Here is a 23,868-nt window from a genome sequence, read left to right on the forward strand (position 1 = left end):
GGATGTGATGGTCAGTGAACGAGGACAGGTAAAGAGCATGGGATGTCGGGGAATGGGGAGGTGTGACTGAGGTTACTGGTATTGCTCATGAATTATTTGATCTTGTTGAGCTTGGGCAGAAGCGGGCTATCTAGATTGTATCCTCATCTTCCTCCACTTCCTATGTACTTCTTCCTCATTCTCCTGCTCCTCAGCCTCTCGCATGATAGGTGGTTGCAAGGGCTATTCCCTGATAATGGCCAACTTGTGTAGCATGCAACCATAAATCTGAGTACTGCAGGACTCCTCCAAAGTGGTCCAGGTAGCAGAGGCATTGTTTCAGGATGTTCATGGTGTGCTCTATAATGTTCATTGCATCAGCACGGCTATCATTGTATGCCTACTGTGCACATATGAGTGTTCTGGACTGGAATCATGAGCCATATCATGAGTGGATAGCCCTGGTCACCCAGTAGCCTTTGACTTACCATGGGGGTCAAATGCGGCTGGCACAGAGGACTGCTGCAGAATGAAGGAATCCTGACTACAACCAGGATAATGGGGATCGACCTGCATGATGTGCTGCCTGTGGTCATATACCAGCTGCACATTGAGCATGGAATTCATTTCAGTTCAGAAAAACAGCAGAATTCACATGAGCCACATGCAAAGCAAAGTACATGCAGTTAATAGCAGCCTGCACCATGAGGAAGCCTCCAATCTGTGCAAACCCTTCTGCTTGCTCCACCTGCACATCTTTGGCAAGACGGAATGAGATGAAGTCGTTTCTTTTTGTATAGAAATCCTCAGTGGCTTCCCTTATGCAGCAATGTACTACAAACTATGAAATGTTGCTTATTTCTCTGGTAGCAGTCTGGAAAAAGCCAGATGTATAGAAGTTAAGAGCCATGATCACCTTAACAGCCACAGGCAATGCTTTCCTTGTCCCACTTTGAGGTTGCAGTGGTGGTTACAGCAGCTGGCAGATATCAGTCATGACTTCTTTAGTGAAGTGGAGATGTCTCAAGCATTGGTCGTTGCTGAAGTTCAGGCAAGAGAATTGCTCCCTAAAGACCTTCAGCAGATATGGTCGCCTACTGACAGTCCTTTTCTCCCTCCTCCCCCTCCCTCTTCTTGCACCTTGTCCTGCTCTATGTGGCCTCTTTTCATTCTCCTATTCATGCTTTGTTCCAAGAAGAAGCCCTACCAGGCCACCCATGTCTGAAAGCAACTTGTTCTAGCACAAGCTTCTAAATCACCAAAAAAGCACCAGCCAGATCACACTCTGTAGACAAGTATAAGAAAGCTCCAAAAATGCACCAACAGCCAGAAGAAACGAGACAGCAACAAACTTGTAAGCAGATCACAATCTCATGTAGCACTGGTGGGGTGGGGGGGGGGGGGGGGGGAAAGCGAGGGGCGGGAGTTCCCTCTCTGTGCAAAAGTGTTCCACTGAGATCAGAAACTTGCTATGACAAAAATCGCACCCCCACCCCCTTGTCATACGATGTTGGTATACTATTGTGCTACATTGTAGTAGTGGTAGTGCTCTTTCCAAGGGCAGGTCCTCTGCTCATTTTTCCACACCTCACAGTCATGTGCTTTCCTCCAGTTACTCATAAGTGCCTCCCAATTCCTTGAGAAATGGGCAATATGACCAGGGAAAAAGTACATGAGGTGGTGGTTTCCTATTGCCTTCCTCGTGTGTGCTTTAAAGGAACCATAAGTCCTCTTCCCAAAGGATCCTCCACCTGTAAGCAGCATGTCCCTCAAGGTTCGAGCTCTTCCACCATCACCACTGAAAATTCGCTGGTTCCGCATTGCAGGTCACCAAAAGTGTTTTCTTTTTATAAATCAATTGATGTGAAGATGAACAGATTTATTTCCCTGCGTTTTACAGAACTAAGACTTTGCAGTCAAGCTGGATCTATACTAGGCAAAGAACATGTGAAGTCAAAATGAGTGCTACCTACCTTCAGTTTGACATGACAGGAGTTGTTCTGCAGTCGCTCCAACAGATACTCCAGTAAGCACTGACAAGATCCCATAGACTCGTGAGAAATTTCTGCAATTCCACTCAGTTAGGAAATAACAACACCGTTAACAGCAAACGTACACGAGCTATGCAAGGCTGATTATTTTCTCATAGCAGACAATAAAACTTGAGCTTGATGGTATTGTGGTACTTAGCCCTACAATATACTACTCTACAGGGTTGGGTAAATAACAGTGACAACAATGGTGCCTTAAGTATACGAAACATCCCAATGCACTTTACAAAGTAGTAAGAACAGAAATACCAAACCAGAAGAGATAATTTAAGAGGGGTGGTTAAAAGCTTGTGTAAAAAGACGAGATTTGAAAAGTTTTAAAGGAGAATATAGAAATAAAGAGTTTAGAGTGGGAGTTCCAGAGAGCAGGGTCTTGGCAGCTGAAATCTCTGTCATCAATGATGGAGTAAAGGGAGGAAGGATGCACTAAAGGTTAGAGTTATAAAACTGAAGAGTGTGAGAAGGTAAGGAAATCTGGAGGAGATTGCAGAGGCCAGGTGAGTACTACCATTGCAGGGATCGGAGAACGAAACAAGGATTTTAAAATTTAATGTGTTGGTGACAAGGAGCCAGTGTAGGTCCATGAAACCAAAAGTGATGGGTGGGCAGAGCATCATGCTTAGCAAGGAGACCATTAGAATAAATAGGTTTCAAAGTGACAAAAAACACAGATAAGAATTTCAATCATCGTTAAGGTTTCATGGGTGGAAGGATTGAGGCAGGGGATGAAGTGAGCGAGGCGGTGATGATGGAAATAAGTGATCTTGGTGATGGAGAAGATGCGGATTATGAAGCACAGCTCAGAATTGAACAGGGCAAAAAGGCTTTGAATGGCTTTGTTCAGCCAGACCAAAAGACCAAGGAACGGGATGGAAATAGCATCAACGGGGCAGAATCTGTAGTAGGGGCCAAGAACAAAGTCTTCATTCTTCTCCACAGGAAGTTGCAACTCATCCAAGACTTGCTGTGGAACAAGCAGACTGGGAATGCAGAGGTGATTTTGGGTTTGAGGAAAGTGATGCAAGTATAGAGCTGAATATCAACAAAAATATAAACTGAATCTATGCCTGCAGATTATGTCAATGAGGGGTAATGTAAATCAGAAAAATGGATACAAAGTTAGATCTTTTGATGACTCCAGAGGTTATTATGCAGAGAGAGAAGGTGAAGCATTGTTAGAGATGCAATGGCTGTGTCTGGATAGGTGGGAACGGAACTGTGGAGGGTCAGTGCCATTGAACTGGAAAATGGAGGAGGTGGTGAGAGAAGTAGCACCTTCAATTTTATCAAGTTTTGAAAAAGATTGTGGAGGACAATAAATAATACATCGTGGTCATGATCATAGAGGATGTTGTTGGCCAAGTAATGGGTAGAAGTCAGATTGGAAGGAGTTGAATACATAATTTTGGGAGCGATGGGTGAGGGAGCTGAGGGATGATGGCACATGAGGACTTTAGAAGGAATCCATTCAAAAACAGTCCCATTCCTCTTGTTTCTTCAATATGTAAAATCTTGATTGCCTTTTGCAATGTACGAGGCACAAAAATAGTTTGTTGCAAGGATCCATTTTTAAGAGTCATACAGCATCAAAACAGGCCCTTCGGCCCACTGCATCCATGCCAACCATAATGCCTATCTATACTAATCCCACCTGCCTGCATTAATTCCATATCCCTCTATGCCTTGCTCATTCAAGTACCTGTCCAGATGCCTCTTAAATGTTGCTACTGTTCCTGCCTCCACCACCTTCTCTGGCAGCTCATTCCAGATACCCGCTATTCTTTGTGTGAAAAATTTACCCCTTTGATCCCCTTTAAACCTCCTCCCTTTCACCTTAAATCTATGCCCTCTAGTTTTAGTCACCCCTACCATGGGAAACAGACTCTGGCTATCAACCCAATCTATGCCTCTCGTAATTTTATATACCTCTATTATGTCCCCTCTCAGCCTCCTTCGTTCCAGGGAAAACAGACACAGCCTATCCAACCTCTCTTTATAACTCAAGCCCTCCAAACCAGGCAACATCCTTGTGAATCTTTTCTGCACCCTCTCGAGCTTAATCACATCTTTCCTGTAGTGCGGCGACCAGAACTGCACACAGTACTCCAAATGCAGCCTAACCAACGTTATGTACAACTGTAACGTGACGTCCCAACTCTTGTACTCAATGCCTCGGCCGATGAAGGCAAGCATGCCATACGCCTTCCTCACCACCCTGTCTACCTGTGTTGCCACTTTCAGGGAACTATGTACTTACACCCCAAGGTCTCTCTGCTCAACAACACTCCCCAGGGCCCTGCCATTCACTGTATATGTCCTGCCCTGGTTTAACTTCCCAAAATAGCATCACTTCGCACTTGTCTGCGTTAAATTCCATTTGCCAGTCCCTTGCCCACTTTCCAGTTGATCTATATCCTGTTGTAACCTTAGACAACCTTCTTCACTGTCCACTAAGCCACCAATTTTGGTGTCATCTGCAAACTTACTAATCATGCCCCCTACATTCACATCCAAGTCATTGATATATATGACAAACAACAGAGGGCGCAGCACCGATCCCTGCAGCACACCACTGGTCACTGGCCTCCATTCTGAAAACAACCCTCCACTACTGCCCTCTGCCTCCTATCACCAAGCCAATTTTGTATCCAATTGGCTAGCTCACCCTGGATCCCATGTGTTTGAACCATCCGGACCAGCCTACCACGCGGGACCTTGTCAAAGACCTTGCTAAAGTCCATGTAGACAACGTCCACCGCCCTGCCCTCGTCAATCCTCTTGGTCACCTCCTCAAAAAACTCAATCAAATTCGAGAGACATGATTTCCCATGCACAAAGCCATGCTGACTATCCCTAATCAGACCTTGCCTTTCCAAATGCATATAAATCCTGTCTCTCAGAATCCCTTCCAATAACTTTCCCACCACTGATGTAAGGCTCACCGTCCTGTAGTTCACTGGCTTATCCCTGCTGCCCTTCTTAAATAAAGGCACATTAGCTATCCTCCAGTCTTTCGGTACCTCACCCGTGGCCAACGATGATACAAAAATCTCTGCCAGGCCCCAGCAATCTCCTCCCCTGCTTCCCATAGCATCCGAGGATACACCTGCAGGCCCTAGGGATTTATCCACCTTAATGCGCTTCAAAACCTCCAACCCCTCCTCCTTTGTAATGTTGATATGCTCCAGGATATCACTGTTCCCTCCCTTGAACTCACTAGCTTCCAGGATCTTTTCCATGGTAAATACAGACCAGAAGTATTCATTTAAGACCTCGCCCATTTCCCATGGCTCCACACATAGATTACCACACTGATCCTTAAGGGAACCACTCTCTCCCTAGCTACCCTTTTACTCTTAATATACTTATAGAATCTTTTAGGATTCTCCTTTATCTTATCTGCCAGGGAAATCTCATGGCCCCTTTTCGCCCTCCTAATTTCCTTAAGTGTACTCCTACATCCCTTATACTCCTCGAGGGACTCACTTGATCCCAGCTGCCTATACCTGACATATGCATCCTTCTTTGTCCTGACCAGACCCTCAATATCCCTAGTCAACCAAGGTTCCCTAAACTTGCCAGCCTTGCCCTTCAATTTAACAGGAACATGCCGGCCCTGAACTCTTCCTATCTCACTTTTAAAAGCCTCCCACTTGCCAGACGTCCCTTTACCTGTAAGCAGCCTCTCCCATTCAACTTTTGAGAACTCCTATCTGATGCCATCGAAATTAGCCTTCCCCCAATTTAGGACTTCAATTTGAGGGCCAGTCCTATCCTTTTCCATAACTATCTTGAAGCTAATAGAGTTATGGTCACTGGTCCCAAAGCGCTCCCCCACTGACACATCAACCACCTGCCCAGCCTCATTTCCTAAGAGGCGGTCAAGTGTAGCCCCTTCTCTGGTAGGACCATCCACATACTGCTTCAGAAAACTATCCTGGACACACTTAAATTCTTCCCCATCTGATCCATTAGCACAAGGCAGTCCCAGTCAATATTAGGGAAGTTAAAATCACCTACTATTATAACTCTAATTCCTACACTTTTACTTTGCCAACTGCACATTGGGCAGTTAAACTCACAGGAAATCCTGAATGCACCATCTAAGGATACTGGCAATCTCCTCAAATAGATACCCAGGGCACGGTATTTCATCATCTGCTGTTGCTTTCATCAACATAGGAACCTGGAAAGAAAAAAGGTAAAGGAATTTAGTTACAGCAACCAGTTACACACAAATACAACTACATGGAGGATACCTGATGAACAGTGGCACACAGTTTACTCTACAACACAAAAGACCTAATAATCTACAAGTAATCAAAGTCATGAACAAATTATTAAACATCTTACAAATGGGATAAATTGTCTATGCCTCTGGCCACAGCTTACACAAACATGTAAGGTTGCTCAGCAGCTCCTTTCATTTGGAGTTCCATTTAATGGTGATATCCCATTCCAGTCCTCAACTGAAGCTTTATCACTGAAATCCCCAGGAGTTCATCTTCCATATAATAACAAAAAATTCTGGAAATACTCAACAGGTCAGGCAGCATCTGTGGAGAGAAAAAAAAGTTAACATTTCAGCTCTGTGACCTTTCATCAGAACTGTGAAAGGTCACAGACCTGAAAGTAGGTGGTGTTGCCATGGATGGTAAGCAGAGAAAGAGAAGATTAGCAGTTTTCACCTTGAAACGAGGTAACAGTGCCCAAAATTTGGGAATAGCAACAATGGGACAAACAAGATCTGAACTTCTGCAGTGCCAAACAAATATTCATTGTTGTTTGGTGCAAATTAGCTGCTGCATCTGCGAGAGAATAAACTCTAAAAAGATAGCAAGCCGAATTAAAGGCACCAAAAAGAGTTAAGAGTTTTGCTAAATTTAATTCTAGAAGAATGAAGAAAACTTCATTATTATGTCAGTCACCTTCACATATTAACCACTTATGGAATAATTAACATAATTTGCAATTTTGTCTTCTTTGGCCTCCTTGTCTTAAAAGACAATGGGTAAGCGCCTGGAGGTGGTCAGTGGTTTGTGAAGCAGCGCCTGGAGTGGCTATAAAGGCCAATTCTAGAGTGACAGACACTTCCACAGGTGCTGCAGATAAAATTGGTTTTCGGGGCTGTTACACAGTTGGCTCTCCCCTTGCACTTGTCTTTTTTCCGGCCAACTGCCAAGTCTCTTCGACTCGCCACTCTTCAGCCCCGCCTTTATGGCTGTCCGCCAGCTCTGGCGATCGCTGGCAACTGACTCCCACAACTTGTGATCAATGTCACAGGACTTCATGTCGCGTTTGCAGACGTCTTTAAAGCAGAGACGAGGCCGGCCGGTGGGTCTGATACCAGTGACGAGCTCACTGTACAACGTGTCCTTGGGGATCCTGCCATCTTCCACGCGGCTCACATGGCCAAGCCATCTCAAGCGCCGCTGGCTCAGTAGGGTGTATATGCTGGGGATGTTGGCCGCCTCGAGGACTTCTGCGTTGGAGATACGGTCCTGCCACCTGATGCCAAGGATTCTCCGGAGGCAGCGAAGATGGAATGAATTGAGATGTCGCACTTGGCTGACATACATTGTCCAGGCCTCGCTGCCGGACAGCAAGGTACTGAGGACACAGGCTTGATACACTCGTACCTTTGTGTTCCATGTCAGTGCGTCATTTTCCCACACTCTCTGTAATGTACATGTATTTCTATGAACCTCCAGTGCAAATATGTCAATGTACTTTTAGGTCAGAAACAACTTTTAAATATCATAATTTGACTGTGCCTTTTGGATTGCTCACTGTGTAAATGAACACAGCATGGTACAAACAAGAACAAAGAACAGTACAGCACAGGAACAGGCCATTCGGCCCTCCAAGCCTGCGCCAATCTTGATGCCTGCCTAAATTAAAACCTTCGGCACTTCCGGGGACCATATCCCTCTATTCATGTATTTGTCAAGATGCCTCTTAAACGTCATTATCGTATCTGCTTCCACCACCTCCCCCGGCAGCAAGTTCCAGGCACTCACCACCCTCTGTGTAAAGAACTTGCCTCGCACATCCCCTCTAAACTTTGCACTCTCACCTTAAACCTATGTCCCCTAGTAACTGACTCTTCCACCCTGGGAAAAAGCTTCTGACTATCCACTCTGTCCATGCCGCTTATAACTTTGTAAACCTCTATCATGTCACCCCTCCACCTCCGTCGTTCCAGTGAAAACAATCCAAGTTTATCCAACCTCCCCTCATAGCTAATGCCCTCCAGGCCAGGCAACATCCTGGTAAACCTCTTTTGTACCCTCTCCAAAGCCTCCACGTCCTTCTGGTAGTGTGGCGACCAGAATTGCACACAATATTCCAAGTGTGGCCTAACTAAAGTTTTGTACAGCTGCAGCATGACTTGCCAATTTTTATACTCTATGCCCCTACCGATGAAGGCAAGCATGCCATATGCCTTCTTGACTACCTTATCCACCTGCGTTGCCACTTTCAGTGACCTGTGGACCTGTACGCCCAGATCTCTCTGCCTGTCAATACTCCTAAGGGTTCTGCCATTTACTGTATACTTCCCACCTGCATTAGATCTTCCAAAATGCATTACCTCACATTTGTCCGGATTAAATTCCATCTGCCATTTCTCCGCCCAAGTCTCCAACCGATCTATATCCTGCTGTATCCTGACAATCCTCATCACTATCCGCAACTCCACCAACCTTTGTGTCGTCCGCAAACTTACTGATCAGACCAGCTACATTTTCCTCCAAATCATTTATATATACTACAAAGAGCGAAGGTCCCAGCACTGATCCCTGAGGAACACCACTAGTCACATCCCTCCATTCAGAAAAGCACCCTTCCACTGCTACCCTCTGTCTTCTATGACTGAGCCAGTTCTGTATCCATCTTGCCAGCTCATCTCTGATCCCGTGTGACTTCACCAGTCTGCCATGAGAGACTTTGTCAAAGGCTTTACTGAAGTCCATATAGATAACATCCACTGCCCTTCCTTCATCAATCATCTTTGTCACTTCCTCAAAAAATTCAATCAAATTAGTGAGACACGACCACCCCATCACAAAACCATGCTGCCTCTCGCTAATAAGTTTGTTTGTTTCCAAATGGGAGTAAAGCCTGTCCCGAAGAATCCTCTCTAATAACTTCCCTACCACTGATGTAAGGCTCACTGGCCTATAATTTCCTGGATTATCCTTGCTACCCTTCTTAAACAAAGGAACAACATTGGCTATTCTCCAGTCCTCTGGGACCTCACCTGTAGCCAATGAGGGTGCAAAGATTTCTGTCAAGGCCCCAGCAATTTCTTCCCTTGCCTCCCTTAGTATTCTGGGGTAGATCCCATCAGGCCCTGGGGACTTATCTACCTTAATGCTTTGCAAGACACCCAACACCTCCTCCTTTTTGATAATGAGATGACTGAGACTATCTACACTCCCTTCCCTAGGCTCATCATCCACCAAGTCCTTCTCTTTGGTGAATACTGATGCAAAGTACTAATTTAGTACCTCGCCCATTTCCTCTGGCTCCACACATAGATTCCCTTCTCTGTCCTTGAGTGGGCCAACCCTTTCCCTAGTTACCCTCTTGCTCTTTATATATGTACAAAAAGCCTTGGGATTATCCTTAATCCTGTTTGCCAATGACTTTTCATGACCCATTTTAGCTCTCCTGACTCCTTGCTTAAGTTCCTTTCTACTGTCTTTATATTCCTCAAGGGATTCGTCTGTTCCTAGCCTTCCAGCCCTTACGAATGCTTCCTTTTTCTTTTTGACTAGACTCACAATATCCTGTGTTATTCAAAGTTCCCGAAACTTACCAAACTTATCCTTCTTCCTCACAGGAACATGCTGGTCCTGGATTCTAATCAACTTACATTTGAAAGACTCCCACATGTCAGATGTTGATTTACCCTCAAATAGCCACCCCCAATTAAATTCTTCAGTTCCTGCCTAATATTGTTATAATTAGCCTTCCCCCAATTTAGCACCTTCACCCGAGGACCACTCTTATCCTTATCTACAAGTACCTTAAAACTTATGGAATTATGGTCACTGTTCCCGAAATGCTCCCCTACTGAAACTTCGACCACCTGGCCGGGCTCATTCCCCAATACCAGGTCCAGTACGGCCCCATCCCTCGTTGGACTATCTACATATGGTTTCAAGAAGCCCTCCTGGATTCTCCTTACAAATTCTGCCCCATCTAAGCCCCTAGCACTAAGTGAGTCCCAGTTGGGAGGCCTGTAGAAAACCCCCAACATCGTGACTGCACCCTTCCTATTCCTGAGCTCCACCCATATTGCCTCGCTGCACGACCCCTCCGAGGTGTCCTCCCGCAGTACAGCTGTGATATTCTCCTTAACAAGTAATGCAACTCCCCACCCCTTTTACATTCCCCCTCTATCCCGCCTGCAGTTTCTAAATCCTGGAACATTTAGCTGCCAATCCTGTCCTTCCCTCAACCAAGTCTCTGTAATAGCAACATCATAGTTCCAAGTACTAATCCAAGCTCTAAGTTCATCTGCCTTACCTGTTATACTTCTCGCATTGAAACAAATGCACTTCAGACCACCAGTCCCGCTGTGCTCCGCAACATCTCCCTGCCTGCTCTTCCTCTTAGTCTTAGTGGCCTTATTTACTAATTCCCCTTCATTTATTTCACATGCTGTCCTACTGGTCTGGTTCCCACCCCCCTGCCACACTAGTTTAAACCCTCCCGAGTGACACTAGCAAACCTCGCAGCCAGGATATTTGTGCCCCTCCAGTTTAGATGCAACCCGTCCTTCTTGTACAGGTCCCATCTGTCCCTGAAGAGATCCCAATGGACCAGATATCTGAAACCCTCCCTTCTATACCAGCTGTTCAGCCACATGTTTAGCTGCACTATCTTCCTATTTCTAGCCTCACTGGCACGTGGCACAGGGAGTAATCCCGAGATTACAACCCTAGAGGTACTGTCTTTTAACTTTCTACCTAACTCCCTAAACTCCCCCTGCAGGACCTCGTCACTCTTCCTGCCTATGTCATTGGTACCGATGTGTACCACAACGTCTGGCTGTTCACCCTCCCCCTTCAGAATGCCCCCTGTCCGTTCAGAGACATCCTTGACCCTTGCACCAGGGAGGCAACATACCATCCTGGAGTCTCTTTCACGTCCACAGAAGCGCCTATCTGTGCCCCTGACTATACAGTCCCCTATAACTATTGCTCTTCTGCGCTTTGTCCCTCCCTGCTGAACAACAGTGCCAGCTATGGTGCCACTGCTCTAGCTGCTGCTGTTTTCCCCTAATAGACTATCCCCCCCAACAGTATCCAAAACAGTATACTTGTTAAAGAGGGGGATAGCCACAGGGGGTAATGAGTCATTCAGACCAAAATGATGCTGAGAAGCAAATTTGGCCTAGCAGCCAAATGGGGACAGCAAAATCAGAGTTGTAATTCCACTTTAGCATCAATATAAAAGGTGGCAATTCCAGAACCATAACACAGGCCAAGAATTATGAGAACCCCTCATGGAGGCTGTTCGTCACTTCTTGGGCTTGATACAGCAAAGTATAACTTAAATGTCAGCCTTGGCTCAGTGGTAGCTCTTTCTACCGTACCAGAAAATCATGGGTTCAAATCCCACTTCAGAAATTAGAGCATATAATGTCGGCCGACATTTCAGCGCAGTACCGCCGCAGATTTTATCTGTCAGAGGAAAGTGAACCCGAAGCTCTGTCTGTCCTCTCAGGTAGATATAAAAAGATCCCATGGCACTACTTGGAGGGGGACAGGAGATTACCCAGTGACCGGGCCAAATCTCACAAAACAGTAAAACAGATTGCCATTTATTTCATTGCTGATGGGTGGAACTTTGCTGTGTATAAATTAGCTGACCTGTCTATTATTAATATCCATTCGCGGGATGTGGTGTCACTGACAAGACGGACATTTATTCCCTAGTTACCCTGAAGGGATTTGATGCAACTGAATAGCTTGCAATGCAATTTCAGAGGACAGTTAGAGTCAACCATGTTGGACTGAAGTCATGTATAAGCCTAATCGGGTAAGGACGGCAGGTTTCCTTCCCTAAAAGACATTAGTGAACCAGTTGGTTTTTTAAACAATCCGACAGCTTTATGGCTGCTTTTTACTGATGTCAGAATGTTTTATTTCCCAATTTCCCTGCACTACAATAATAGTGACTACACTTCAATAGTACTCTCTGTCTGAGAGTCCTGAGGATGTGAAAAGTGCAAGTTTTTTCTGAAATGTGGTATGGATCCAGGTTTAAAAAGAGTGCTGAGTGTGGATTAGAAATTTAGTAATTTTTGCAGTCTTTTTCATAATGCTTTCAGAAGCAAACACTATCCTCTAAAAGATTAAAAATTTAGCAGCCTGGGAGTAGATCTCTACAGAAGCACTGACACACACATATACACAGCTTACTCCCAGTAGACATAATGTATCCAATATCAAGGAATGGCATAGGGTGTTGCCAGCTGCACTTTTCAGACCTGCAGTGCAATATTTAAACAGGCTTAGTTTAAATTGTCTTTAAAATGCAGGAGTTTTAGGACTTACTTTACATAGAGTTAAATTAAATCTGTTAATATACAATGTACAAAATTTTGAGGGGCCTGGATAGAGTAGAGGCAAAGGGCATATTTACCTTAGCAGAGAGGTCAGTGACTAGGGGGTATAAATTTAAAGTGATTGTTAGAAAGATTGGAGGGGAGATGAGGAAAAATGTTTTCACCCAGAGCGTGGTGGGGGTCCAGAACTCACTGCCTGAAAGGGTAGTTGAGGCAGAAACCCTCAACTCATTCAAAAGGAATCTGGATATGCACCTCAAATGCTGTAATCTGCAGGGCTACGGACCAAATGCTGGAAGGTGGGATGAGAACGGGTGAATCTATGCTGTTGTAAGCATCAAAATAAATAACCAGTTAATCTTTTTTTGCGGTGTTGGTTAAGGTTAATGTAGGGCAGGACAGCAGGACAACACCTTACTCTTATTCAAATAGTGCCCTGGGATATTTTACAGCCACTCAGCAGCCAGATAAGACCTCTGTTTAGAGGCTTAAGTAAATAGTGAAAATTGCTTTTAAGCATTGGCTGGATTTTGCCACAGTTTTGCTCTGTATGCACACCAACTACCATTTCATGTTGATTGACATCATTTGGTCCACGTCAGCTGCTGTTTAGGTCTTTCTGGCCCTGTATCCTGTAGGCAACAATTCTCATGAGGAAAGAAGTCCTCACCCACAGTCTGCAGCAGTTGGAATCACTTTGCAGTTGAAGGGCTGAGGAAGAGGACAGAGAAGGGGTTAAGGAAAAGGTGGATAGCAGTGAAGAGGAAAGGGGAGAGGGGAAAAGGATGTCAATGAAAAGTTAAATGGAAGGTGCAAAACCTAGCAGTGATGCTTGGGGCACAGAAGAAGAATACCAGCATTAACTGGGGGTGGGGGGGGCGGAGAGGAAGTAGGGGTGCAAAGATGGAAAAAAATAGCAAGAACTGAACCAGCTAGAGGGCATGAACAAATGACATGAACTGGGAGGGGCAAGCGTGCCAGTTTGACCATGGGCTTTGGGGGTGGGGGGGGGGGGAAAAGAGAGGAGGGGGATGGGGGGGACAGCAGGGAAAAGAGAAGAATGATGCCAACATGAATGAGGGGCAGGAAGAAGAATATAAGTGAGAACTGGGCTGGTGAGAAAAGAAAAGTGTTTCTCTGAAATAGCGCTGTATTGGAGAGGACAGTGGCTCTGTGAGTTTATCTAGATGGTGTATAGTGCCTCTGTGAACTTAGGCTGGGAGCTGGGTGTGGACAGTAAGAGCTGAAGTAATGTTTGGGAAGAGATGGTCTACTGATTTGTTCAAAATCAAAAAGGCACTTTTGATAGTAAAATCCATCATTGAGAAGCATAAAAGTGCTTAAAATGAATTAGAATATGTATTTTCTAATGCATCCCATTCTTAGAAATGCACCAATTTTGTGCTTTCAACATTTGACATCAGGCCTTCATTTACTTTCCTCCAATATTGAAGAAATTTGGGGTATATCTAAAGCTTAAGTTACAAGCCCACTTAGTGACTTGTTTTTACCATCAGGGCTATTCTTGAGTGGATTACAGTTTTGAAGCTATCAGGTCACTTTTTATGTCCCTGACTTAAACTTGCGAGTGAAAGTTTAGAAATAGTGGTGAAATTCCCACAACATTGAGAAGGCTCAGATCTGCTGAAACAAAAACAAGAAATGCTGGAATCGCTCAGCAGGTCTGGCAGCATCTGTGGAAAGAGAAGCAGAGTTAACGTTTCGGGTCAGTGACCCTTCTTCGGAACTGACAAATATTAGAAAAGTCACAGATTATAAACAAGTGAGGTGGGGGTTGGGCAAGAGATAACAAAGGAGAAGGTGCAGATTGGACCAGGCCACATAGCTGACCAAAAGGTCACGGAGCAAAGGCAAACAATATGTTAATGGTGTGTTGAAAGACAAAGCATTAGTACAGATTAGGTGTGAATACACTGAATATTGAACAGCAGCAAGTGCAAACCTGAAAAAAAGGGATCTGCTGAACCCTTGTTCAGCTTCAGACCACCTCCCAACATTTAATTGCTCAAGGTCCTGAAACTCCATGTGCAGGAGATTAGCAGTGGTGCAGACTTGCTTGACTGGCCATGACACAGGATAACTGCTGGGAAAAGGGGAAAATCAAATGGGAGCTTATACTGGGCAGAGGGGTTTAGCTGGCTGGGTGTCAGTGGACAGCAAAGTTGGCCCAAGTTCTTTGCTCATTAGAGCTCTCCTGAATAGCTGAAATTAAATGAGGAGGCTGCAGAGATTTCAGACTAGCAGCTTCAGGTTACCCACACACACACCCCTGCAGCCACAGAACAGGAAGGTCAAACGAGAGACTGGGATAATATGAGTTGCTATTACTAAACGAAGAGAAATCTGATGAATTCCTTCTCCCTGAAGATCATAGGCCAACCAGCTTGCAATAAAAGAAATGCAAACATGCTTTTGTGATTTCCACAGGCTAGTCAAATCATTGGAAGACAATATGGATTACACAATAGGCACAAGACAAACAGATTAATAAAAGGCACACAGACAAGTGCGGGACCATCAGATGGACAGAAAGGGAGAGAGATTCAACATTTTTACTGGCAGAAATGTTACATCCAGAGCTAGAACCTGCAAAATGAACAGCTCCTACAATAGCCATATCTAACTCTAATAAGATAAAAGCAAAATACTGCGGATGCTGGAAATCTGAAACAAAAACAAGAAATGCTGGATTCACTCAGCAGGTCTGGCAGCATCTGTGGAAAGAGAAGCAGAGTTAACGTTTCGGGTCAGTGACCCTTCTTCGGAAGACCCTCTTCGAAGAAGGGTCACTGACCCGAAACGTTAACTCTGCTTCTCTTTCCACAGATGCTGCCAGACCTGCTGAGTGAATCCAGCATTTCTTGTTTTTGTTTCTAACTCTAATAAGACTTGATTAGGATGCACAACACTAAACTTGGTCAGCTACTGCTATCTACAGAAATAGTCGACAAAAACCCAGACTTCAATAAAAAGATAAAATTGTTTTAAAACATGCTTTAAAATCTGGAAAACGCAAATACACACAGTTCAGTTATACGTTTTGTTTCTAACTGCAGGTGCTCGCATGCCTGGTGTATCATCATTAGTATTTTTATTTGGTATACGGTTGGCCAAATACATTATCTCTATTTACCAAATATCGTAACACCATGACACCAACAGATGACCACATCAAAAAATAACTTGCAGTTGTCCACCAACACAGATTGAGACTAAGCCTGAAAACAACCAATATTTGTGAAAAGAAATAATCTCCAAACAGCAACACAGGTATGGTATAAAAAACACAGAAACCACACCACGTACCAGTAGATTTGGACTTTTTAAATGCCCAGATATGATAAATAACACTGTTACACGGTTAAAAGTACATTAACCAAGGTGCATCCTCATAATATAAATCAATGAATGTGGACCTAACCCAGTCCACTGGGCCCTGGAAACAGGAGCCAGGTTTCCCCCCGCAGTTTCCACTCAGCACCCACAGGTGTGCTTCCCAAGGCCTCTACAAACATCCTCTGGCGCACAGGGTAACTGAATTAAATCCAAACCCCCGCTACATGAATCACTCACTCGCTGTAAGAATCCCAGCTTCTTCCCCACCGTGGCCATCACCTCCAGCCAGCAGCCTGCCACCCTTTGACTGACAGCGGCCAACTCTAGCCCTCCCCAGTGACGTTTATCCGCCAATCAGCCGCAGGTTAGTGGGCGGGTCTTCGCCGAGCCGGAAGTTCGTCACTGCGGACCCGGCTGGAGGTGGAGCCAAGATGGCTGCGCCCAGGTCTGGGTCGAGACGCAGCTTCCCATCCCTCACACAGGCAGGGCGATGCCGGGGAAAGAGGTTTGGATCCGCACCAGGGAAAGACTCAGGAGCTTCCCACATTTCATGGCAGCGTGTGCTGAAGAAGTGGGTTCATAATTTATTCAAATTCTATTCACTTATAGTCCTTCAGAATGTCAGAGTACTGAACCGGAATTGTGCAGTGTCGGCTACCCTTTTGCTCAAGAGGAACTTGACGTAAAACATGTTTCACAAATGAAGGTTAATAGGAAGTTGAAGATCCAGCTGATACCAAAGGAGAGAGAGGGAGATAGACAGGGAGTTCAACAAAGTAGAGCTAAGGTGACTGAACGTTCTGCGACTAAAGGTGGAGTTGGGGAGCGGAGAATACACATAAGGTCAGAGCACTGACAGGTGACAAGTGGAGTGAGTTTAATATGTGTGGGAGAGGTAAGGGAGCCACCGTAGGTCAGCAAAGTGCAAGTAGTGACAGGTGGTATTGTGAAACTCAAGATGCAATAGGATCTTAGGAACTTAGGGCTACGTTCCAGTGCCGGAGCAGACATACTTGTTGAGGCGGAAAGAGACGGTGTTGGTGATGGATAAGATGTGATGGTTGAAGCTAACATCCTCGTTGAACAGGACCCCTAAGATTTTGCATGGTCTAGTTTAGCCTGAATCAGTGGCCTGCGAGGGTGATGAGCTCATTGGTAAAGCAGTGGAGTTTATGGAGGGTCTGAAAACGATGGCTCTGGTCTTCCCTATTGTTAATTTGGTGGAAAATATGACACACATAAACTAACATGAGATAGGCAGTCTCACAGCATGGAGGTGGTCACAGGTTTGAGAGAGGTAGAGCTGGATGTCCTCAGTATTTGTTTGGAAACTGACCCTGAGCCTCCCAAGTGACGAAACCAATAAGCTGGTAAGGAAGAGAAGGCAGAGGAAGGGCCCAAAGATGGATGGTTGGATGATTTGGAGATTAAAGTGTTGGAGTGGCAAAATTTAAGAAAAAAAATTATTTTGCTTCCAATAAGTAAAAGCTTCTGTGTGCCCTACAATGTTGTCAGCAAAGCTTAAGGAATTGTGTGATATTATGGGGTAGGCGATGGCATAGTGGTATTATCACTGGACTAGCGACCCAGGGTATTTCTCTGGGGACATGGGTTCAATTCCCACAACAGCAGAAGGTGGAATTTAATTAATAAATCTGGAATTAAAAGCTAGTCTAATGATGGCCATGAAACCATTGTCGATGGTTGTAAAAACCCATCTGGTTCACTAACGTCCTTTAGGGAAGGAAATCTGCTGTCCTTACCTGGTCTGGCCTACATGTGACTCCAGACCCACAGCAATGTGGTTAACTCTTACATGCCCTCTGAAATGGCCGAGCAAGCCACTCAGTTATACCTAACCGCTACGAAGTCAATAAAAAGGAATGAAACCGGACGGACCACCCGGCATCGACCTAGGCACCGGAAACAACAACGGCAAACCCAGCCCTGTTGACCCTGCAAGGTCCTCCTTATTAACATCTGGGGGTTTGTGCCAAAGTTGGGAGAGCTGTCCCACAGACTAGTCAAGCAACAGCCTGACTCACGGAATCATACCTTACAGACAATGTCCCAGACACGGCTATCACCATCCCCGGGAATGTCCTGTCCCACTGGCAGGACAGACTCACCAGAGGTGGTGACACAGTGGTATACAGTAGGGAGGAAGTTGCCCTGGGAGTCCTCAACATCGACTCCGGACCCCATGAAGTCTCATGGCATCAGGTTAAACATGGGAAAGGTAACCACCTACTGATTACCAACTACCACCCTCCCTCAGCTGATAAGTCAGTACTCCTCTATGTTGAACACCACTTGGAGGAAGCACTGAGGGTGGCAAGGGCACAAAATGTACTCTGGGTGGGGGACTTCAATGTCCATCACCAAGAGTGGCTCGGTAGCACCACTACTGACCGAGCTGGCCGAGTCCTAAAGGACATAGCTGCTAGACTGGGTCTGCGGCAGGTGGTGGGGGAACCAACACGAGGGAAAAACCTACTTGACCTAGTCCTCACCAATCTGCCCGCCGCAGATGTTTCTGGCCATGACAGTATTGGTTGGAGTGACCACTGCACAGTCCTTGTGGAGACGAAGTCCCACCTTCACATTGAGGATACCGTCCATCGTGTTGTGTGGCATTATCACCGTGCTAAATGGGATAGATTTCGAACAGATCTAGCAATACAAAACTGGGCATCCATGAGGCACTGTGGGCCATCAGCAGCAGCAGCAGAATTGTACTCAACCACAATCTGTAACCTCATGGCCCAGCATATCCTCCACTCTACCATTACCATCAAGCCAGGAGACCAACTCTGGTTCAATGAAGAGTGCAGGAGGGCATGCCAGGAGCAGTACCAGGCATACCTCAAAATGAGGTGTAAACCTGGTGAAGCTGCAACCCAGGACGACTTGCATGCCAAACTGCGTAAGCAGCATGCAATAGACAGAGCTAAGCGATCCCATAACCAACGGATCAGATCTAAGCTCTGCAATCCTGCGACATCCAGTCGTGAATGGTGGTGGACAATTAAACAACTAACTGGAGGAGGTGGCTCCACAAATATCCCCATCCTCAGTGATGGGGGAGCCCAGCACATCAGTGCGAAAGATAAGGCTGAAGCATTTGCAACAATCTTCAGCCAGAAGTGCCGAGTTGATGATCCATCTCGGCCCCCTCCTGAAGTCCCCAGCATCACAGATGCCAGACTTCAGCCAATTCGATTCACTCCGCGTGATATCAAGAAACAACTGAAGGCACTGGGTACTGCAAAAGCTATGGGCCCTGACAATATTCCAGCAATAGTACTGAAGGCCTGTGCTCCAGAACTTGCCGCGCCCCTAGCCAAGCTTTTCCAGTACAGCTACAACACTGGCATCTACCCTGCAATGTGGAAAATTCCCCAAGTATGTCCTGTACACAAAAAGCAGGACAAGTCCAACCCGGCCAATTACCGCCCCATCAGCCTACTCTCAATTATCAGTAAAGTGATGGAAGGTGTCATCAACAGTGCCATCAAGCAGCACTTGCTTAGCAATAACCTGCTCAGTGACGCTCAGTTTGGGTTCCGCCAGGGCCACTCAGCTCCTGACCTCATTACAGCATTGGTTCAAACATGGACAAAAGAGCTGAACTCAAGAGGTGAGGGGAGAGTGACTGCCCTTGACATCTGGGCAGCATTTGACCGTGTATGGCATCAAGGAGCCCTAGCAAAACTGAGGTCAATGGGAATCAGGGGGAAGACCCTCCGCTGGCTGGAGTCATACCTAGCGCAAAGGAAGATGGTTGTGGTTGTTGGAGGTCAATCATCTGAGCTCCAGGACATCACTGCAGGAGTTCCTCAGGGTAGTGTCCTAGGCCCAACCATCTTCAGTTGCTTCATCAATGACCTTCCTTCAATCATAAGGTCAGAAGTGGGGATATTCGCTGATGATTGCACAATGTTCAGCACCATTCGTGACTCTTCAGATACTGAAGCAGTCTGTGTAGAAATGCAGCAATACCTGGACAATATCCAGGCTTGGGCTGCTAAGTGGCAAGTAACATTCGCACCACACAAGTGCCAGGCAATGACCATCTCCAACAAGAGAGAATCTAACCATCTCCCCTTGACATTCAATGGCATTACCATCGCTGAATCCCCCACTATCAACATCCTAGGGGCTACCATTGACCAGAAACTGAACTGGAGTAGCCATATAAATACCGTGGCTACAAGAGCAGGTCAGAGGCTAGGAATCCTGAGGCAAGTAACTCACCTCCTAACTCCCCAAAGCCTGTCCACCATCTACAAGGCACAAGTCAGGAGTGTGATGGAATACTCTCCACTTGCCTGGATGGGTGCAGTTCCAACAACAATCAAGAAGCTCGACACCATCCAGGACAAAGCAGCACGCTTGATTGGCACCCCATCTACAAACATTCACTCCCTCCACCACCGACGCACAGTGGCAGCAGTGTGTACCATCTACAAGATGCACTGCAGCAATGCACCAAGGCTCCTTAGACAGCACCTTCTAAACCCGCGATCTCTACCAACTAGAAGGACAAGGGCAGCAAATACATGGGAACACCACCACCTGCAAGTTCCCCTCCAAGTCACACACCATCCTGACTTGGAACTATATCACTGTTCCTTCACTGTCGCTGGGTCAAAATCCTGGAACCCTTCCTAACAGTGGGTGTACCTACCCCAAATGGACTGCAGCAGTTCAAGAAGGCAGCTCACCACCACCTTCTCAAGGACAATTAGGGATAGGCAATAAATGCTGGCCTAGCCAGTTTCGCCCGCATTCCATGAATGAATTTTAAAAAAAGAAAAATCTGGGCACTTTTAACTCTCTGGTCTGAATTTTCTTAATTTCAGATTGTAGCTCTTTCTCTTGCTAGGACTGGTGAGCTTATTTTGTGTTTCCAACATTTCCTGTTCTCATTTCGGGGCATCTAGATCTTATATTTTAATCACCTTCTTGCCTTTATATATGTACAGGTTTTTCCAGTTCTTTTCACCATCACACCATCATAGCCACTTACATTTTGTCTTCCATCTGTCTTTTTAGTGTCTCGCTATAATCTATTACTTTATTAAGCTGACTAGGTATTCAAACCACTAATTTGCTGTCTGCAATTAGTGTTTCTGCTATTGCCTCCTATTTTGTTCTATCTCCCACCCACCTACTTAATTACTTTTAAATTCTAAGGAAGAGTCTTACACTTAAAATGTTAACCCTGCCATTACTCTTTACCACTGCTGATTGACCTGTGTCTGTTCAGTATTTTCTGTTTGTTTTTATTTTTGTATAGTCTCATTAATTACATCTTTCCTGGTATTGTGATGTCTTATCCATCGTATATTTTCTTATTCCATCTCCTTTTCTTGATTTGAAGGCATCAGCATATGGGAGATGTGTGGCTACAAATACCCAAGGAAGCCAGGACCTCAGAAAGGACATGTGTGCAAAAGAGTTTCAGGCACTTAAGAACTGCTTTACATTAAATGTAAGTTTTTACTGGCAGAGTAAGAAAATGAGAAGTGCAGCAACATTTTACCTACGTATCAGTCTGAAAATGTGTGCAGTTATATAGTATATATTTCTATGACTGAAAGTCTTAAATATTATTCACAATTGCAAACTGTAGTAAACAGTGGTACATCTAAAGGTTATTGCAACTACATTCCTGCTACCTTTCTAGTCAGTACATTGTCTTTGGGTGCTTTCAAAATTAAAAATCAAAGTTCCAACTAAATTGTTAATTATAATTGGAAATTGAAAATAGCATAAATTTTCTTCACTTTTTACCAACATTTTGAAAAATTAAGCAGCAGTAAATACAATGTTGGTTATAAATCTAATAAAATATTTAGTTCTAGACGAATAATGCCCAAATTTATAAGTGTCATTTCAACATCAGTTCCAGATGTATGATAATTGTCTATACAGGACTGTATCAGCTCCAGTTTTTAACTTAAACCCAAAATACTGGATTTTCCATCTCTGCTCGCCAAATAGACTTCGTGTGAGGCAAACTGCAATCTTGTAGAACTATGAAGGCATAATAAAGTATTTTGCACACAAGTAGTTGTTTGTACGCAATATTTTTGTTAAATCCATATAAATAGAATACTCAGTAACTGATACAGAATGTATTCTGTGAGTTAAACCCTTCAATCTGTGTAATAAGGTCAATTCTTCTGGTCTTTCGTTGTTCAGGGAAGATTTCTGTGTGTCAACAGCAGAAGCATAAATGACGTAAAGCTTACTATATCTAAAGTATTTTATCTATCTTCAATTTTTTTAATAGCTCCAACACCAGACTAATGCACAGACTCTGAAACAATCATTGCAGCAAACAGTTTTTTTATGGTCACATTTCTTCATGACCTGTACTATTTTGCATTTGAGAGACTGGAGTACTGCATGCTCACAGGGCTTTTTGACAGTTCTATCCTGAAGCCTAGCAGTAAGAGCAGCCTCGGTAACCTGGCCTCTGACTTCTCTGTCCTTTTTCACCCTGTATGATTCATCTTGATTGTATTCACTGCTAGCCCTGACAACCTGCCTGAGACTGGGAACTTAATGATGGATGCAAACCCATCTTCTTTCATACGTTGCTTTTCACACTACATAGCACTGCACTGGATCACCCTCCTTTAATATTTTACTATTTTTTTCTGTAACTGTAATGCACATTTTTACTTCTTTCCTCTCAGGCCAAAAAAGCAAGGTAAAAGCAAGAGCTGATTTCTGAAAGGAAGCCTACGGAACATTGCTGCACAAAAAGAACCTCCCATCAGTCTGTTATCCAGTAAATCTGAGCATCAACATCCTGTAACGGGAGTATCATGATTATGCATGATGAACTCAAACTCACCACAATCTTTTTTTTAAATTTTCTTGGCTTGGTGCATTTTTAATCTTTGTGAAAGATGTTCGAAAATTAAACGATTTACCATTTTGCGTCCAATATTTCAAGACCAGGCATTATTTAGGACAGATATGACGTGCCTGCTCCTGAATTCCAGCTACTAAACTGGTATGACTTAACAGTTCCAACCACTATTCCTAATTTTTTTTGTCTTTTGGCAATGTCATCTTAATTACCACTATTGTTTAGAATAATGATGTTATATATATGAGAATTAAATAGTTAGAGACTAGGTTTGTCTGGTTGGCAAATTACTGTTGGACTTAGCTTTCTGTATTGTAAATTTTGTTGTACTTTGTCTAATTAAATAATGTGTTCTGTCTTCTAATACACTATTTGAGTCCAAGTATGTTTTAAGAACATTTCATGCAAGTAGCATTGATTTGATTATGTGCATCTGCACAACCAACTTAAAGCACCCAGAGTAAATGCTGCAACAAATGTACCCCTTATTACAGAACATCCTTCTGCATGAGTTTACCTGTAAACACCATCTTTTCTTATTCAAGTTTTGTCCATGTCGAATACTGTACATATATTCCACACCAGGGAATGGTAGCAGAGTAGTTATGTTACTGGACTAGTAATCCAGAGGCCTGGACTAATGATCCAGAGAACAAAGAACAGGAACAGCACAGGAACAGGCCAATCGGCCCTCCAAGCCTGCGCCGATCTTGATGCCTGCCTAAACTAAAACCTTCTGCACTTTCGGGGTCCGTATCCCTCTATTCCCATCCGATTCATGTATTTGTCAAGATGCCTCTGAAACGTCTCTATGGTACCTGCTTCCACCACCTCCTCCGGCAACAAGTTCCAGGCACCCACCACCCTCTGTGTAAAGAACTTGCCTCGCACATCCCCTCTAAACTTTGCACTCTCACCTTAAACCTATGTCCCCCAGTAACTGACTCTTCCACCCTGGGAAAAAGCTTCTGACTATCCACTCTGTCCATGCCGCTTATAACTTTGTAAAC

At 44.7% G+C, this 23,868-nt stretch overlaps 2 protein-coding genes across 3 annotated transcripts in view; one reads left to right on the forward strand and one right to left on the reverse strand.

The window, feature by feature from the left end:
* The window catches only part of tepsin (TEPSIN adaptor related protein complex 4 accessory protein), a 51,861-nt gene extending 35,585 nt beyond the window's left edge, over positions 1-16,276 (reverse strand). The window contains exons 1-3 of one of the 2 annotated variants that reach the window (XM_068058192.1): positions 16,207-16,276; positions 6,144-6,216; positions 1,953-2,044 (exon numbers count right to left, since the gene is read on the reverse strand). In XM_068058192.1, coding sequence (XP_067914293.1) covers positions 1,953-2,044; positions 6,144-6,216; positions 16,207-16,245 — 204 coding nt within the window. In that variant the 5' untranslated portion in view covers positions 16,246-16,276. Of the gene's footprint in view, positions 1-1,952; positions 2,045-6,112; positions 6,217-16,206 lie in introns of those variants that run through there. The other variant, XM_068058194.1, reaches the window with a different exon arrangement.
* Positions 16,277-16,371: 95 nt separating this feature from the next.
* Positions 16,372-23,226, forward strand: ndufaf8 (NADH:ubiquinone oxidoreductase complex assembly factor 8). The gene is made up of 3 exons (XM_068058712.1): positions 16,372-16,540; positions 21,356-21,466; positions 22,680-23,226. Exons 1-3 carry the CDS (start codon positions 16,460-16,462, stop codon positions 22,695-22,697), a joined length of 210 nt encoding a protein of 69 aa, XP_067914813.1. The 5' UTR covers positions 16,372-16,459; the 3' UTR covers positions 22,698-23,226.
* The last annotated feature ends 642 nt before the right edge of the window (positions 23,227-23,868 follow it).

This window comes from Heterodontus francisci, chromosome 26 (assembly GCF_036365525.1).
Source record: "Heterodontus francisci isolate sHetFra1 chromosome 26, sHetFra1.hap1, whole genome shotgun sequence".
Taxonomy (NCBI): domain Eukaryota; kingdom Metazoa; phylum Chordata; class Chondrichthyes; order Heterodontiformes; family Heterodontidae; genus Heterodontus; species Heterodontus francisci.

Bases quoted from the DNA above. Each gene is read 5' to 3' on its own strand.
- ndufaf8 (XM_068058712.1), top strand. From the start codon at position 16,460: ATGCCGGGGAAAGAGGTTTGGATCCGCACCAGGGAAAGACTCAGGAGC. The intron at 16,541-21,355 runs GTGGGTTCATAA...CTTGATTTGAAG, and splicing joins TGGCAGCGTGTGCTGAAGAA to GCATCAGCATATGGGAGATG.